This window comes from Balaenoptera musculus, chromosome 4 (assembly GCF_009873245.2).
Source record: "Balaenoptera musculus isolate JJ_BM4_2016_0621 chromosome 4, mBalMus1.pri.v3, whole genome shotgun sequence".
NCBI lineage: Eukaryota > Metazoa > Chordata > Mammalia > Artiodactyla > Balaenopteridae > Balaenoptera > Balaenoptera musculus.
The window spans coordinates 77172878-77192191 of record NC_045788.1 but is presented as its reverse complement, the minus strand read 5'-3'; the positions used below and the strand labels follow the sequence as shown (position 1 = coordinate 77192191).

The 19314-nt window shown below is 40.5% G+C and overlaps 1 protein-coding gene across 4 annotated transcripts in view; it reads left to right on the top strand.

Annotated features, from left to right (window-relative positions):
* CD86 (CD86 molecule) overlaps positions 1–14247 on the top strand; it is a 62300-nt gene extending 48053 nt beyond the window's left edge. For 2 of the 4 annotated variants that reach the window (XM_036849537.1, XM_036849533.1), the window contains 3 exons: positions 2452–2604; positions 9979–10024; positions 12502–14247. In XM_036849537.1, the coding sequence (XP_036705432.1) occupies positions 2452–2604; positions 9979–10024; positions 12502–12598 (296 nt within the window). In that variant the 3' untranslated portion in view covers positions 12599–14247. The remainder of the gene's footprint in view (positions 1–2451; positions 2605–9978; positions 10025–12501) is intronic. The other 2 variants (XM_036849534.1, XM_036849535.1) reach the window with 2 other exon arrangements.
* Positions 14248–19314: the final 5067 nt, after the last annotated feature.

The following is a 19314-nucleotide window of genomic DNA, read 5'->3' as shown; positions in this document are numbered from 1 at the left end:
GAGCTTAGGTTAGAAGATGCAGGATTTCTCCAGGCTAAAATTCTTCCACTCATTAAAACACACACACACACACACACACACACATTCATATATACATACAGCACTTGTTATGAGTCCAAAACCATTCTAGACATTGCTGGTTTCAGGGGAGAAAACCAAAAGGTATAAGACACGCTCTCTGCCCTTCTAATAGAATCAGAACTCCACGATGGACACACATCGTAAATTGGATTGTAAAAGGACTGAATTGGAATCTAAATTATATCCCATGGAAATATACAACTAAATTTAAAAACAAGAGTGACTGATAATAAGATTTATAGGCATTCAGAGATAGGCAAGTTCCTTGAGGGTCAGTAAAGGCTTCCTAAAGGACATGGGACCTTATATTACCATAACAGAAATAACTGGGCTTAATAAGTGTGGGAAAGAGGTGACAGGTACTCAAACTTGTGGTAGCTTCTGAAAAATTCTGAAACAGCATTCAGGCTTGGGAGGTGAGAGGGCCACAATCTACTAGCAGTATCTGCCATGGGCACAGGCAGTGTGGCCATCAGTACACATGTGTCAAGGAAATACGCAGAAGCAGAAATGCTTGTGGCATGTTGACAGTGTACTATGGGGGCCAATCCCACTGGGAAAGGGTTGGAACTAAGCAGTGTACACTAATAGGAGCCTGCCATTTTAAATTCCTGGCTTTGCCCTAGAATACATCCATATTTGAGACCCCACTTTTGAGGAGCAGTAATTGCAAGAGTCTCTCCTGCAATAAAGGCACTCTGTACCCACACTGCCTTCAACACTGCTTGTTCTGATCGTGACCCCTCCCCCCACCCATCTGCCTTCTGTTTGCCTTGGCCCCTCGTCCACCTCTGGCCCCTTGGTTTGCCCCCTCCTAAGGCATCCATCCAGCTCCTTGCTCCATCCTCTGGCTTTAATGCCTCCCCTCTCCTCGTGTTTCATTGTTCAAACATAACTTGGCCTCTTGATGCATTCTTACGGACAGCCCCTGGGGCCAGTCCCCACCAGCCAGCTTAGCTGTACCAGTGGGCCAGTCCCCTGGGCAGGTGCTGATTTCCTTCTGATCAGACACCTCTGACTCTTGACAGTTCAGTAACTGGCGAGGTCACCCTGCCTGTCCTGGTTGCTTCCACTGTAGCCTCTCTTGGCCTGATAGAAGCCTCTCCCACGCTGTCCTGAAATTTAGCACCTTCTTGGCGCTGCCAACCTCACCACACATGACACACCCTGGGGCTCTCTGCCGTGACCCCCACGGGAACAGAGCCTCGCCACCACTAGAGCCTCACTGTGGCTCACCTTTCTGCCGTTTCTCAACTGCTGCCAAAACCTTCCTAGCTGCCGCCATCTTCAGAAATGTTTCAGCTCTAGCTGCCTCAGGAAGATGGGGCTTGCCTCTCTGTGTCCCTATTCTATGGCTAGATCAGATATAGGTTAGGCCCTGTGTCAAGGAATCTTTTTGGGTATCAAAAGGTAGCAGCCTCCATGTTAACTGGGATGCCAAACAGGTTCAAGTGAGATTAAACTGGGACAGACTCAAAAAGTGTTGAATGTGGCCTGCAGTACCAACAACTCCTTTTCTTAAGGTCCCAGGAACAGGGCATGGGTCCACAAAATGCCCCTAAGCTAATGGGAGGTCAGCTGGCCCTATTCTCCTGTAATTTGAGATTAACTACCAGACCTCTTCCCATAAATGTCTATAAGATGGGCCACTCAGTCCTAATTTTTCCGCCCAAAGCCTGTTTTTTAACTTCCTGCAAGTTTAGGAGTCCTTGTGCAAGGAAGTAAGTCCTGACTTCCCAGGAGCGGATTCTGACCCTGATCCTCAGGGCATGAAGACATATCAAAAGTTTTCCAGTAGAAGAGACAGGCTGAAAGCCATGCTTGAGGAAGTCCACCTAGACATCAGGGGAAAGAACAAACAAAGCTGGAGATAGGAGGCCTGTAAAGAGGCTGCTATGTTTGTCCGGGTGAGAGGTGTCTGGAGCCTGATTTAGAGATGATAGCGGATGGAGGAATTACTATAAGAGAAACTTCAAAACTTGAGGCCTGACCACACAGGGGGCGGAGGAAGCCGGATGCTGCCCAGATGACTGTACCTTCAGAGCCTCAGCACAGGTACGTTACCCAGATTCCAGAACCTAGGGCCAAGGTGACCCTCTTCTAGATCACGGTCATTGTCATCTCAGTCTCTGGGAAGGGAAGGCAAGGCAGCTCAGTCCAGGCACTTAGTCAGAGTCACTGACTTGGTTCTCAGTCAGCTGCCGAGGCCCTGAGACTTGGATTTTCTATGGCCCAAATCATGTGGATTTCAGGCTGCTCTGGCAGTAGAGCCCTGAGGAGATGCTGGCATGTAAATAAAGCGAAGAGAGCAATTATAAAGCTTTTATAATCAACCTTCCTGGCTGATTGAAAACTTGGGTTCATTTTTAGATGCAAAGCCACCTGTGCCAAGCCCCCCTGTCCCAGACCACATCCTCTGGATTGCAGCTCTACTTGTAACATTGGTCGTTGTGTGTGGGATGGTGTTCTTTCTAACACTAAAGAAAAGGAAGAAGAAGCAGCCTGGCTTCTCTAAAGAATGCGGTGAGTCAGTGCTTGTCCTCTCTGCAGATTGCCACTTTGCAGCTAACTTCCGATCAGCTGCCTTCTGGAGCTCGTTGGCTGAGCCCAGGCTGGCAAAAAGTCAGCAGGTGTTCGGAGGAAAAGGTTCCCTCAGGGTTTTGAGCCCGTATAGACGGGACTCAGCAGCTGATAAGGTTGCCTGGATTTCCAGGAAAGGCAACACTTCTAACCTAAGGTTCACAAATGTACTTCTGGTTTCCAAACAAAGCTGATTATTCCTTGCCTTACCTACTTTATTTCATGAGGTTACTGTGAGAATTCAATGAAGTAAAATGGTGAAAACACTTCTAAATGTTCACGATTATGGACCTGATGATGTTCAGGCAGGGATGTTTGGTGGGAGAAGGGGAGGATTAGGTGACCATAAGATTTGCCTTCTCATCTCTAAAAGTCTCGGTTTACTGAGAACTAAGTTAGATGAATTATTCCCCACTGACTTTAAAAAATAATATTAACTCATATGGATTACCAAGTAGTACATATCCATTACCAAATATACTGAAAATAAAAATCACCTATCGTTCTACTAGTAAGAAAAAATGATTATGCTGACATTTTAGTGTATAACTTCCAGATTTTTCTATGTATTAATCTGTTATTTTTCCATAAGTGGGATAGTATTATGAGGACTGTTTTTCACAATTTGAATAATAAAACATGTACTGTTTTCTAACTTTTTTATACTAAATGTTGGAAGAATATTTTCAGTGTCACTAAGTATTATTCTACAGCATCATTTAAAATGGCTGCAAGATACTCCGTTATGTGGATACACCTTAATTTATTTAACCAAGTCCATATTGTTGGACAGTTGGGTTGTTCCCATAGTTTTGCTATTTTAAACAGCACTGCGTTGAGTAGCCTCCCCATTGACTTCTGTTGTAAAAATGCCCTGTGTTTAAGGGGGGGCAAAGTGGTTCCTGACTTTATAAGAATCCCATGCCTGTTTGTGGTTTGGGCTGGTTTGGATGAAGTTGTAAGATAAGCTTGGACTTTATCTCAGTAATTGCCTCCAGTAAAAGTTTGGTTGGTGCTAATAATTAAGGTAAAACCTTCTTACTCACTTATGGTAAAAAGCACAAGATGAGTAATGCTTCTGGTCAGCATCTTAAGATTTCAGGGTACTGATTTTAAGATCCATCTAGAGAATAGACGGATGACATTAGCAGTCATTCATCTCATCCAGCTGTATTCCAAAAACAAGAAATTTAGGAGTGATGATCCAGTTTCAATACATTAACACAAAGCATATGGCAGAGCCATTCAAACTGCCAAAGTACAGGGTATACTGAGAGATTTCTATGATACAAAAGTGTAAAATTCACAGTGCAGGGTCAGATGTACAGTTATATCATGCTTGTCTAGGCTTTGACTTTTCAAAGCGAGAATTTTGAACTTCTCTTTCTCTCAATCTCATTGCTATTTAGAATTAGCTAAATGTGCAGAAGCAACCTTCTGCTTGGAAATAAGCTGTCTCCTAAATCTGGTTTTGCATTGGAATGATTAGCTTACAAACGAAACAAAGAAAAGGGATGGAGAAAAGCCAAGTAAAATGTTTCTTCCCCTAAAATGCAATCAGAAAAATTCAGGAGACTAGATAAGGGAGTTAAAGAGGGTGTGTCTGTATATATGAGAGAGTTGTAAGGGTGTCTGTTGCGTTTGAGATGGTCAAATTGAGCTATGAGTATTAAAAGGCAGAAGACCACAAGAGAGCATAGTACATATACGGACCCCTCAAGAACGTGATAAAGAATATTGGTAGAAAAAAGTTGTTTGGTCAGATAGTCACATGTGCCAGTAAGTTTGGTCAAAGAGAAGAGCCTTGATATCATTGGAGGAGGGAGATGTACCAAGTAACCACGCCACGTAGATATGAGATGTTTGTAAAACTGGGTTTTGTAACTTCAGCAATGTCTGCACTTGTTTGTGGATACCCCTAGCATTGGCTGTATGATAGGCAGAATAATGCCACCAACAAGATATCCACCTCATATACCCCAGAATCTATAACATGTTATCCTACATGGCAAAAGGGACTTTTCATACGTGATTAACATACTGAGTTTAAAATGATGAGTTTATCCTGGATTATCCAGGTAGACCCAATCTAATCACGTGAGTCACAGAATCTTTCCCACCTGGATTAGAAAGATGAAATGGAAGGAGGAGAGATCCAAAGCTTGAGACAGGCTCAACGCACCACTGCTGCCCTTGAAGATGGAGGAAGGGGCCGTAAGCCAAGAAATGTGGGTGGCCTCTAGAAACTGGAAATGGCCCCCAGCTGAAAGCCAGCAAGGAAATGGGGATCTCAGTCCACAAGGAACTAAATTCTGCCAGTAGACAAACATGGAAACAGTCATGACCCATCCACAGAGACACAAGCTTACTGATGAGTAGAAATTTCTCCAACAATGCAGCTTCCTCCTAATCCAATATTAATCCTTTTCTCAGAGGAGACAGCCCTCCAACTAACTAACTTGGTGTCAAAAGTCCTTTCCAGTGATTTTTCAGTAGTTACAGTTTTTCTATTCCTCAACCGTACATATTTACCCTGTTTAGGCTGTTAAATGAATAAAAGGGAAATGCCATGGTTGTTCTAGCTGGTTTCTAATCTCTCTTCTCTTTTTTTGTTTTGTCAAATAGGGCAGTTAAAGCATGAGAAATTGTAACCTTCAATTACTGTCTTTTCCCAATCAGAAGTTACCCTCTCAGCTTACCCAGTGGGGAGAAAGACTAAAATAGCTCCTCCTGAAGTTTTACTTCCTCATTTGGTTCTTGTCTGACTAAAATCTGTATTGTAATAGTGCCTAGCAACCTACAATTTGTACAACTTGCCTCCCTCCTCCAAACTTGGAAAAGTCTCAGCTCTTTCAGGAATGATTTCTTAAAGGGAAAATGTCTTTTCCAAAATAAATCATTTTTAACCACCATTTAAACAGAAAGTTTCACAGGGCTTAAAAACTGAAACCAGGTGATATCATCATATCTGCTCTTCAAAATGCTAAATTTGTAATCAAATCCAAAAGTTTAGAAGCTGTCTTTTTATTGTCTGCTTTCATTTTAAAATAGAAGCTTTTTTAAAAAAAACGGTGGTGATTTTGTCATGAGTATGAAAGGATAATATTATTTGTGTTGGTGTACAGACATCCTGAAATACTGTATTCAGCTATAAGCACTGTTATTTTTAAGAGGAACTTTGACAAAAATAGAATGTAACTAGATTTACAAAGTATCTGGAAGATTAGTCAAATATACAATGGAATATTACTCAGCCATAAAAAGAAACGAAATTGAGTTATTTGTAGTGAGGAGGATGGACCTAGAGTCTGTCATACAGAGTGAAGTAAGTCAGAAAGAGAAAAACAAATACCGTATGCTAACACATATATATGGAATCTAAAAAAAAAATGGTACCGATGAACCTAGTGGCAGGGCAGGAATAAGGACGCAGACATAGAGAATGGACTTGAGGACACGGCGGGTGGGGTGGGGGAAGCTGAGGCGAAGTGAGAGTAGCGTCGACATATATACCCTACCAAATGTAAAATAGATGGCTAGTGGGAAGCTGCTGCATAGCACAGGGAGATCAGCTCGGTGCTTTACGATGACCAAGAGGGGTGGGATAGGGAGGGTGGGAGGGAGGCTCAAGAGGGAGGCGATATGGGGATATATATATGCATACAGCTGATTCACTTTGTTGTACAACAGAAACGAATACAGCATTGTGGAGCGATTTTACTCCAATAAAGATGTATTAAAAAAAAAAAAGAAATATCTGAAATAACTGAGAATGCTCAGCCTGGGGGAAAAAAAAAAGCCTTGGGGAGGACACAAGTGCTGCCTTTAAATATCTAAAAACTGCCATAGGGTGCAAAGATCATACTTAACTGAGGCTCTAAAGGGTATCTCGATGAAGGTTATAAGAAAGTAGAAAGAAATAAGAGACTTTTCTAACAGTTAAAGCTCTTTTAAAATTATACAGAAGAGACAGACTTTTCCTTCCTCCCATTAAGGATTAACTGCTACAGGAATTGCCCTCCTGCTGTAGACAACCAGAATCAGACAAAATATATGTAACAACTGTTTTCAGATATTGGACAACAGGCTACAGAAAACTATGGTCCCTGAGAGAAGGGAAAAGATGAGGTGAGCCCTATGATTGTCCACAACTTACTGCCTGGAGTCAGTTTCTAGGCTGCTCTGAAGGCAGGGGGAGCCCTAATACCAAAAGTAGAAAAAGACATTACAAGAAAAGAAAACTACACATATCCCTTGTGAACATAGATGCCAAAATGCTCAACAAAATTAGCAACTGAAATCTAGCAGTGTATTAAAAGTATTATACATCATGATTAAGTGGGGTTTATTCCAGGAATGTAAGGTAAGTTTAACATCCAAATATCAAGCAATAAAACTCACCTATTGAAAGACTGAAAAGAGAAATCATGTGGATACAGAATACATGTCAATGGATACAGAAAAAGCATTTGGCAAAATTAATACCCATTCATAATTTTTCAAAAGAAAGATAAACTCTTATAAAAGTAGGAATACAAAAGAATTCCCTCAACTTGGCAAAGAACAGCTACTAAAATCCTTTAGTTAGCATCATAGTTAAGGATAAAAGACTGATTGCTTTCACCTAAGATCAGGAATAAGGCAAGGATGTTACTCTCACTGCTTCTGTTCAACCTTGTACTGGAGGTCCTAGCCAGTGCCACAACTCTAGAAAAAGAAATAAAAGGCATGCATATTGGAAAGAAAGAAGTAAAACTGCCTTATTTTGCAGATGACATCATGTTTGTAGGAAAGCCTAAGGAATCCATTAAAAGCTATTAGAACTGATTTAGTGCAGCAAAGTAGCAGGATACAAGGTCAATACACAAAATCTATTGTTTTCCTACATACTAACAACAAACAATTGTACACTGAATTTTTTAATACCATTTACAGTAGCATCAAGTAATATTAAAGACTTTGGAATTAATTTTTAAAAACAAGTACAAGACCTGTATGTATACTGAAAACTAAAAAACATTACTACTGACAGAAGTTAAAGTAGACCTAAATAAATGGAGAATTATGCCGTGTCCATGGTTTAGAAGACTAGCTATTAAGATACCAGTTCTCCCAAACTGATCTTTGGTTTCAATGCACCATCAATCAAAATCCTGGCAGGCTCTTTAGTGGAAATTAAAAAGCTTATTCTAAAAGTTATGTGGAAATACAAAGGATCTACAATTGCCAAAACAATTCTGAAACATGACAACAAAGATGGAGGACTTATACAACCTAATTTCAAGATTTATTATATAGCTATAGTAGTCAAGGTGTGACACTGGTGAAAGGACAGACATATCAATCAATGGAACAAAATGGAGAGTCAAAAAATATGATTTTGTCAACTGATTTTGACAAAAGTGCCAAGTTAATTCCATGCAGAAAGGATAGTCTTTTCAACAAATGGTATTGGGTCAGTTAGATATCCACATGGGAAAGTATGAACCTAGACACCCAAAAAAATAACTTGAAGTGGATCATAAACCTAAAATAAGAGCTAAAATTAAAAAACTTTTGAAAGAAAACATAGAAGAAAAATTTTGTGAGCTTAGGTTGGGCAAATCTCAGATAGGACACGGTAAGCACAAACTGTATTATAAAAAGATAAGATTGATAAACTGAACTTTATCAAAATTAAAAATTTTTGCCCTTTGACTTTGTTAAGAAAATGAAAAGTCAAGCCACAGACTGGGACAAAATGTTTGCAAAATATAAATATAATAAAGGACTTATAACCAGAATACATACTTATATAATACTACTCAGTAATGAGAAGACAATCCATATAACAAAAGGCAGAAAGTAAAAGACTTGAATAGATACTTCACATAAAAATATACACAAATGGCCCATAAGCACAGTCACACAGTCGTAACACCATTAGTCATTGGGGAAATACAAATTCAAACCATAATGAGATACCACCCCATACCCACTAACATGGCTAAAATTAAAAGGACTGATAAATGTCAGATGTTGGAGAGGCTATTAAACAACTGAAATTCTTATGCTCTACTATACAACCCAGCAATCCTTGATATTTACCCATGAGAAATAAAGACATATGTCTTCACAGAGACACACACACAAATGTCCATAGCAGTTTTCTTCATAATACTGAAAACCTGGCATCCTGAATTTTTGCAGTTGGTGAATGGATAAACAAATGGTGCTATATATATACAATGAAATACTGCTGAGCTATAGAAAGGAATGGACTACTGGTAACATGAAACAACATGAATGAATTTCAAAAGCATTACGCTACGTGAAAGACACTAGGCACGAAAAGACTACACATTACATGAAATCCTAGAAGAAGCAAAACTACTGTGGCATTAAGCAGATCAGTGGTTACAGGGGATGGCGTGGGGGAAAGGATTTGATTGAAAAGGGGCTGGAGGGAACTCTTTGGGCTTATATAAATGTTCTATATCTTGGTTGTGGTGGTATTTACATGACTGCATACATTTGTTAAACTCATCAAAATCTGTATGGAAAATGATTGGATTTTACTATGTATTTTACCTCAATAAAACTGATTATTTTTAAACACACACACATGCACACACAAAGAGAACTGCCAAAGATAGGAAGTGTTCAAAACCATCAGGAGTGTTGTTGAAAGGATTGCTGCGGTCCCTAAATTCCTCCATGGACCCTGGGTTAACAACGCCTGCTGTAAGGCTGAGAGTGGGACAACAGCACGGTCATAACAGTCAACATAGAGGAATTTTCACCCGAAGTTGCTTCAGTAGTAAGTCCATGCCAGTAGGAACTCAGGCTTTGGGAGGTCCAGCCCACTAGAAATTTCCCACTTGAGCCTCTCCATGCAACCTTGTGTATTATTTGGTAGCACCAGCTGGCTAACCCATTTAGGCACCAACATCTGGAAGATTTCCTTTTCCTCCTCCTTCTAAACCTTACTTTCAGAAAAGGATTGGAAACTTATTTTCCCATCACTAAATGATTGCTAAAACTAAATGTATTATACCTCCCAGTAGTATTTTTATTTTAGTAAAGAATAGAGCTGTAAGTAAAACCTATTCCCAACATTAGAACTTAAGGCACAATGAACAAAAGAAGGCATTTCCTTTTTGGATGAAAGAAGCTCCTTCTCAGTCCCCATGAAATCTCATCAAGGAACCATCTATTCCACATATATGGCAACAACGATTTCTCTCTGAGTCCTAGGACTTAGGAGCCTCTTCAAACTTTCCCTCTTTTAGTTTTTATGGGCAATACATTTTCTGAAGTTGTTTTTGTCTCTTTCAGAAACCATCAAAGTGGAGGGGAAAGAGAGTGAACAGACTGAGAAAAGGTGAGTCCTGACCCTACAACATTGTTGAAAGAGGTACAATGCCCAGAGAGTCTATAATTTAACTAGGCTTGGTCTGAGGCATGCTGAGACCTCAGCATACATGAACTAATGGAGAGGAAGAGGAAAGTCAGACTAGTTAGGACTTGGAGGAAAATGTCCTAGCTATAAATGGATGGCAGTGTGCCCTATGCACAATGCCCAAGGGTCATGGCAAGTTCAGTTGTGGTCAAGTAAAAAATTAATACCAAAAGGGTCTGATGTGGTGAGCATAGGCTGCATCTTATTCACGATGGTAACCGCAGTACCTGGCAGAGTGCCTGGGTGTCCTACATGTGTGGAATGAATAAATAAATAAGTGAAGAGTGATAATATGTACCCTCTAGCCTCAGTGTCTTTGCATCTGCTGTGCCCTCTGCTTGGAATGTTCTTTGCCACTTCTTCACCTCATTCTTCAGATCCTGACTCAAGTTGCACTTTCTTAAAAACCCTTCCCAAACTAGATTGTGTCAGCCTGTTATAGTATCATGTGGATTCCTGTGTTTTTTCTTCATAACACCAGGTTATACTTATATACTGGTATAATTATATTATTAAACTCTATAAACTTAACTAAATCAAACTTTATAGAGGGCAGGGAACATATCAGTGAAGCTCATCATTGTGCTGCCAGAACCTAGCACAGTGCCTGGCATATAGTGCTCAATAAATTTTTTAAACTGTGAAATTGCAGCAGCAGATATGTTTGTATCTATAGAAAGTAGCCTTTTAATAATACTAACAGTTTTCAGTAGTTGTAATTTTCATGGTGAATACTGGTTGAAAGATGATAGGACTTATAGAATTTACACTCTAATGGTTTGATAAGTATATAACATGTTGAAAAGGAGTTTTGTGGAAAAGTAAACATTATTCTGGGCTTTAGTTTCTCTTACGTTTGCTTTCAGCTGAGCAATAGTTTAAGTTGTTTGTTTGATTTGTACTTATTTTTCATTTATTTGGCTTTCTTTCTAGATCCTTTACCTAATCAAATCCAAATAAGAACAGCACTTAAGTAACCCTAAATATGGCATAGGGAGAAGTGTGTATATCCTTTTCTTTATATTTTCCTTTGTTCACGTACGAGGGCTGTGGAAGGCAAAATTTGGTGAGGTGCTTTTTTTCTTTAAGAGTGCAAGTTTTCAGATTGTTTTTAAAAATTCAGTTTATTTAAACCAAAAAAAAATTTACCCATTTCTCCCACCTCCATACCCCCCCACCTCTGGCAACCATCAATCTGTTCTCTGTATCTATAAACTGATTTTTTAAAATTATTATTATTCCTTTATTTTTAGATTCCACATATAAGTGAAATAATATAGTATTTTTCTTTCTCTGTTTGACTTATTTCACTTAGCATAATACCCTCAAGTTCCATCCATGTTGTCACAAATGGCAAGATTTCATTCTTTTTTATGGTCTACTGTATGTGTGTGTATGTGTGTATCACAATTTCTTTATCCATTCATCCATCAGTGGACACTTAGGTTGCTTCCATATTTTGGCTATTAAAATAAATATTTGTTGAAAGAATGAATGTATGCATGATGGAATACACAGAGATTCCTGGTGATCCATCCTTTCACAGCATGATGCAATCAGATTGTCTGTACCTCCACCCACCCTGAGAAACTGCACTCTCAAGAATATCAATGCTCTGGTCACATAGTCATGGGGTCAAAGCAACCCTAAGTCAAAAACCTGGTCACAGGGCTTCCCTGGTGGCGCAGTGGTTAAGAATCCGCCTGCCAATGCAGGGGACACGGGTTTGAGCCCTGGTCCGGGAAGATCCCTCATGCCGCAGAGCAACTAAGCCCGTGTGCCACAACTAGTGAGCCTGCGCTCTAGGGCCCGCGTGCCACAACTACTGAAACCTGCACGCCTAGAGCCCGTGCTCTGCAACAAGAAGCCACCGCAATGAGAAGCCCGCGCATCTCAACGAAGAGTAGCCCCTGCGCACCACAACTAGAGAAAGCCTGCACGCAGCAACGAAGACCCAATGAAGCCAAAAATAAATTAATTAAATAAATTTATAAAAAAAACCTGGTCCCAGAGACACAAGTCATGATCCCAGGGTGCACAGCTCCCAGTGTGCCCAGCACTTATCTGGATACACCAGCCGCTGTGAGTCTCGGAATCCAGGATGGTGAGCCCAGGTGCTGAGATCTTGCCTGCCCTGTCAGACTTAGCTCAGAAGTGGTCCGGAAGAGCTGCAGAGGGAAGGCAGCAGGGAATCAGCATAGGGCAGGGGCAGGCCCAGACAAAAATCAAAGATAATAATTTAGGAAGTGTGGACGGTACATCTCCACCTCTCTTCAGTAGTTTATTTCTCCTCATTGCTAATGCAATGTCCCCTTATATTCTGCCCTATCATTGAAATCTAGAAAGAGAAAGTGGCTCTACTGTGAAATCTCACTGAATTCTTTTCTCTGTTTTTCCAGAGTAGAGCTCCAAGAACCTGAAAGATCTGATGAAGCCCAGTGTGATATTAACATTTCAAAGACAGCCTCAGGCGACAAAAGCGCTACACATTTTTAATTAAAGAGTAAATGCCATATGACTATCCGGTTTTTATATGCTTTTCTTTTCAAGTTTTGACTGACCTTTTTCTTGTCTCTCTAAGCCTTCCCAGAAGGCAAGAGAATATTACTATTAATAATAGAGGGGGCTTCACGATTCCCTCTAAGTGAAATAGCCTCCCTACAATGCCAGCTCTGCTCTCTATGCCAGGAGCAGATTTTAACTGTTTCTTTTCATTTCGGAGCACACTTGTGGGTCAAGCCCACCTAACTGGTTCCTGGCTCAGGAATCATGTGTAAGACTAACACCTCCTGTTTCAGATTCAGTCTCTTAATGTTATAAATTGTGTTTTATGTAAAACTCCCAATTCCTGGAATTGTGGCTTTTATCTACCCTGAATCTCAGGTAGTGCCTCATTCCATCCTGTATACCTGTGACTGAACAACTACCTTTTCAGTCCGGGTGGGAGTTATGTATTTTATGGCCTTATAGTGTTAATATTAATATTTTGAAGTATAAAGAAATATGTACTATAATAATGTAATTACTGAGAAAAGTCCACCCTCTGCTAAGGAGTTCCTGTCCCTCTGTGAGGGTCAGTAAGGAAAGTGGTGGCCCAGTGTGCTGACAACGGTGAGCAGACCAACTCAAAATCTGGGAAATTAGAGACAGAGAAGGAACCTGTTCTGTAGCCATTACCGTCTGGGCTGTTGCTAATGTTAAGGAGGATCCACCTGCCCAAGAAGCTACTGCTGAGCCTTAGCAAAGAGTGCTGGATAAAGCAGGAGAGTGCTGTGCATCATAAACCCTGCTTCTCTTCTCAAAGAAAATGACTGTGACGATGGCCTGGGGCAACTGTTCAAGAGCCAAGAGAGAGATCGCAATACTCAAAACAGGAAAGAAAATGAAAGATCTTGACCAACAGAAATACACATGAACGTTCAGTCTGTCCAGTCCTTCGACAAGCCATAGGAAGAGCAACGGATGGACAGTCTGTCCAAATGGACTTAAGGCCGACTGCAGTTTCCTTGGAGGTTGGTGATTGGTTTTGATGATAGCCAGGTTGTTGTGATGTTTCATCTGGCTGGAAGCACAGCTGGGTGGGGAGAGCTATCATCTTAATAATGGGGTGAATGGAAGGAGGCTTAGGGCTCTTTCAATGAATGGCCGAGAGGGAAGGAGCTGGAGCAGAATTAAAAGGACCAGAATACAAATTGCCCAGAGGCTGACTTAGCCTGCAGATGTCCTAAGGAGGTGATGGTTGGCCCAGAGAAGGGCTAGCCAACTTGTGTCTGAGGACTGTCTATGCGTCATTCTCAATGATGGGAAACCTGGGCGCAAGAGAGGAATATATTAGCCCTGTAGAAATGAGCTAGGAGACTCTGGCTCTAAGGCAGCATCACTAAGGGATGGAGAAGCCTCAGTCCAAACCTAAAGAGAACTTTGGGAAAGCCACAGAAATAGTAGTTCTTCTTATTCTACATAAAGGACCCTAAAGGGTTATAATCAGCTGTGCTAGCCATGCTTGTACTTGTAATCGTACCATCTGTGTGCCCTGCCCTGCCCTTGCCTTCCTTAGGCTCTAAGCATCTTGCTGTTTTGTAACATGTTTTTTTTTACTTTTTATTTTATATTGGAGTATAGTTGATTAACAATGTTGTGATAGTGTCAGGTGTATAGCAAAGTGATTCAGTTATACATATACATGTATCTATTCTTATACAGAGCAGTTCTCAATAAATTTCTATTAAAATGATGTAAAAGTCTAAATTTTCTTCTTCTATTTTAACAGTACTTATAGTCTGATATTACTCCCTCTATCCTCCTAATGTATGTCCTTCCTCTTAACAGCTCTAAGGTAGCCCCATTCTCCAGTCACCTAGCTAAAAGCCTCTGACTCACCCTAAACCCTCTCCTCTTCCCTTTCCTCTGTGTCTCATACGATTCTATGTTTATCTAGTTACTGAGACATATGTCAGGTAAGGGATGTTGTTTCTCCGGATAACTAGGAAATCTGAAGTTAAGGAAGGGATACTTGCTTTTCAGTTTGTAATGTTTTATACCATGTAATGTGTGCTTGCATGTACATTAAACAAAAGCTTAGTATAAAAATTTATTCATTGAAAATACTTCGATTATAAAATAAATGCATGTAATTGTATTGTATATTTGAAAGTTGCTAAGAAGCAACTTCTTCTCATCACAAGAAGAAAAATTCTTAACTATGTGTAGTGATGGATGTTAACTTATTGTGGTGATCATTTCATACTATACACTATATCAAATCATTATGTTGTACACCTAAAAGCAATACAATGTTATATGTCAACTATATCTCAATTAAAAATAAATACATGGCATGTGAGAAGAGTCATTATGGAAATTATGGAAATTATGGAAAAAAGAAAACTGTCCAGGCTCTGTGAAGGCAGGACTGTGTCTAATTTCTTCACCAGTGGATCCCAGGCACCTAAGATAGTACCTCAAAACTATTTGTTTAAAAGGGACTTCCCTGGTGGCACAGTGGTTAAGAATCCGCCTGCCAATGCAGGGGACATGGGTTCGATCCCTGGTCCGGGAAGATCCCACATGCTGTGGAGCAACTAAGCCCACGCGCCATAACTACCGAGCCTGCACACCATAACTACTGAAGCCCGTGCGCCCTAGAGCCCGTGCACCACAACTACTGAGCCCATGTGCTGCAACAACTGAAGCCTGTGGACTCTAGGGCCTGCGTGCCTCAACTACTGAGCCCGCGTGCTGCAACTACTGAAGCCCGTGTGCCTAGAGCCTGTGCTCTGCAATAAGAGAGGCCACCGCAATGAGAAGCCCGCGCACCACAACAAAGAGTAGCCCCCACTTGCTGCAACTAGAGAAAGCCCGCATGCAGCAATGAAAACCCAATGCAGCCCAAAATTAAAATTTAAAATTTAAAAAAAAATTAAATAAAAAATAAAGAAATAAAAACTAAAGATTGAATAAAACATTAACATGCCCTCTGGTGAAAACATCCCCTCTTTGTACATTAAATTCTCTAGGCCTTCTGTGTGCCAAGTCTGAGAGAAAGAACCCCAAGAAAGGTGAAAAGTGAAACAGTACTAGCTAATATTACTGGTGTTTATTTTGTACCAGGCATTCTTATAAACCTTTAAACTCACTATCCCATCTAATCCTCACAACAACCCTGTGATGAAGGTACTGGGCCATTATGCCCATTTTGCTGATGAGGAAACATAGGGACAGAGAAGTCACAGTGATTCACCCAAGGTCATTAACTTAGTAAGGGGCAGAGCTGGGGAAAATTTTGCGAATCATCATCCCTTCCACCTCTTTATTTCCCAGCCTTGTGTTTTCTGGCCATGGAAGAGGCCGCATCTTGGTTGGTTACAGGTTGAGTGCCTACACTCGATCTTACACTACACTACCTCAGCCTTCCAAGGTGGTGCCTCCAGAAGACCCATCACTGAGTTTTCCAGAAGCCATTCCATCATCTCATAAGTCCAGAAGCTGTGGATGATAAGGCACGTGATATGACCAATGAATATGTTTTTGGTCAGAGAAAACGTGAGCTACGGTTGCTGACTCTAACTTCTTCCCCTTATTATACTTTTGCAATCCACCCTCCTCCCTCTGCCCTTCTGAAGCCAGTTTCATCTACTCAGTGTCCTCACATTTGTGAACCCAGGCTAGAAAGCAAGGAGTCATCTCTGACCACTGCCCTCTGACCTTTCCCTTGGCGCCCACTGCCCACCCCCACCCTCCTGCCACATCTGGTCATCACCAGGCCAGGCAAAGATTCCTCCAGCTTTAGCATCCAGCCACTGTTTTCTCATTCAAGCCCTTATTTCCTCATTCCAAGAACATGACAATCACCAACCAAATAATCCCAGTCTACTATCTCTCTTACCCTGCATTTTGTCCAAAACATCAAAAGGAACAAGGAGATAAATAGTGAAATGAAGGTCTCCCTCACATTCCTTTTCCCTAGCCACGAAGAGGCAGCACTGATCTCCAGCTTCTTATGCATCTTTCTATAGATACACTATGCCTCTAGGTAAGTGTTCATGTGTGTTTAACATGTGTATACATATGTACACACATATATAGTATGTGTATACATATACATACATACACATACATTTATATGTGGGTGTGTGTTTGTGTGTATGTTTTCCCCTTATTCAGGCAGATTTGCTTTTACTCTATACCTAAGCAACCTAAAGAGCCTAAACTAAGGATCTTGCAAAGATAATTAAGAGAGATACCAGTCTTTAGTACGATCCTTCAAATTAAAAACGTACTTCTTTCATGTGTCAGTTTTCAGTCTCACCCATATGCCAGAATTATTATGGATCTTATAAAAGTGAGGTTCCATTGGCTTTCACCATGGCTACCGGTTCACACCAGGAGAAAAAATACATATAGATACAGAGTCCTGCACTGTCTTTAGACACAAATTTCCGAACCTGTTCCAATCTGAACAAGCTAGATCCTAGGTCTGGTGAATAAATTCTGCACTGGATCTCCTGTTTCCTACATTTCATGTATTTGTCTTTATTTACTTTGGTTGTACATTCACTTTGGTTGTACATACATATCCACCAGTAACTTTCTGAGAAAGGTATGTAGGGATTAAATTTAATGAGATTTTGTGTATCTGAAAATGTATTTATCCTACTCTCTCACTCAGTCATTTGGCTCAATAGAGAATTTTGGATTAGAAATCATTTCCATTGTCTCTAGCTTCCAGTGTTGCCCTTGAAAAATCAGTAGATATTCTGATTCCTTATCTTTATGTGGAAGTTTTTAGGATCTTCTCTTACCTCCAGTGTTCTTAAATTTTGTAATGAAATACCTATTCACCCACTATTATTAGCACTGAGGTGGCCTTTTCTATCTGGAAACTCATGTCCTTCACTCCAGGAAAATGTTCCTGAATTGTTTCATTGATTATTTTTCCCTCTATTTCTCTCATCTCTCATTCTAGATTATTGGATTCCAGTGTTGTACCTCCTAGAATAATCCTCCTATTTTCTTATCTTTCTCTCCTCTTCTCTGTATTTTTGTCTTTGTTCTATGTCTTAAAGGTTTTACAACTTAATTTTCCAATCTGTCTGTTGTATTTTTAAATTTCTGCTATCATGTTTTCATTTCCAAGAGCTCTTTTTTGTTCTCTGAATATTTCTTTTTCCAAGGACCTTGTTCTTCATGGTTGCAATATCATCTATCAACTCTCTGAAGATATTAATGATAGGTTAAGCTTTCTTTTTCCTGCATTGTCTTTGTATACTCCAAGTTGTTTCTTCTTGCTTTGGTATATATCATCCATGTTGGGGGATTCCTTAAATATCTAATATTCCTTGATTGCCTGTTCATGTTAAAAGTGCAGAACTGAAGATTTGTTTGGAGGATCTGAGTCTATGGATGGCCTTGTTAACTTTAGCTTTACTGTAAAGGGATCTGGCAGGAACGCTTTGTCAGGAAACCATCTTTAGGTCTTTCCTGTTGGGCTGGTAGTTTTCCAGTATCTTGCCTGAAAGGTAGAAGTCTGGCTGTCAGAATTTTGGGAGACAAGTGAGAGAAGAGGGGTGTGTGTGTACGTGTGTGTGTGTTAGTGGTGGAGTCTCTGCAATCTTTATTCAGTATGTATAAATTTACTCTGTCCCTATGTTTTCAGTAGGGTAACTCCATCCTCAAATGTGTGAGATGTCCCTCTTTTCAAACACTTTCTGCTTTTCCCTCTCCAGATAATAAAACTCCAGATTTCTGCCAGGGTGGGAGCGGAAAGTTGCCCAGTGGTATGGAGTGGAAAAGAGAGCTCAGCTTCTCAAACAACTTTTACCCAGTATTCCTTATTTTGGCCCTCACACTCACTGTCAATTTGTTCCCAGTCTTGCCATTCCTGAGGCTTTTGATGACTCTGGGGTACAAATTGGGTTGTTTCTTGGTTTCTACACTGACAGGAAAGATTTGGCTATTCTGCCTTCCTAAGTTAGTTACCAGGCATCCATCTGTTTTTCAGATTCCAAACTGTTGTCTCCTTTCTTATTCTTGTACTTGAAATTAAAAAATATTTTTTCTTTAGTTTTAGTGGAAGTTCAGGAGGTAATGGAATTAGATGTGTGTATTTAATCAATACTCTTACCTGGAACTCCACTATTCAAAATTTTCAAGGACTCTACCATTGACTGCCTTCAGCCTAAAATCCAAAGTCATCAACAGTGTGACTCAAAACTAACTCAACTCTTTACCAACCTTATTTTTCCCTCTTCTCATATTGGATATCCATGATGCTGCCAAATTTAACTACTAATAGTTTCCAAAATATAGCTTGTATTATCTGGGTCGTTTTCACTTGTGCTATTCTGTGTGTCTCTGGAATATTTCTCACCATCTCTTTCTGCTTATTGGACTCTTGTTCATCATTAGAGCTCAGCTCAAATACCACTACTTCTGTTGGGTCACATACCTCACCACTAGCCAGGCTGCACACAATTGACACAGTATCTTGTGATCCAAGAATACCCATTCCAGCAATAATTCATTCCTGTCCCAACACTTCCTTTCCCCACCAAGCACCATGACTCTGGCCACTGGCCAGTACATAGAGCAGCTCCAGGTATCCCAAGGGGAACCTCAAGCCACTGAATAAGCAAGAGTTCTTGTTCACAGCCTTAGTCCTAAACTTCTTGGTCTGGGTAGTTTCATGCTCTACCTGCCATCTTCACCCCAAC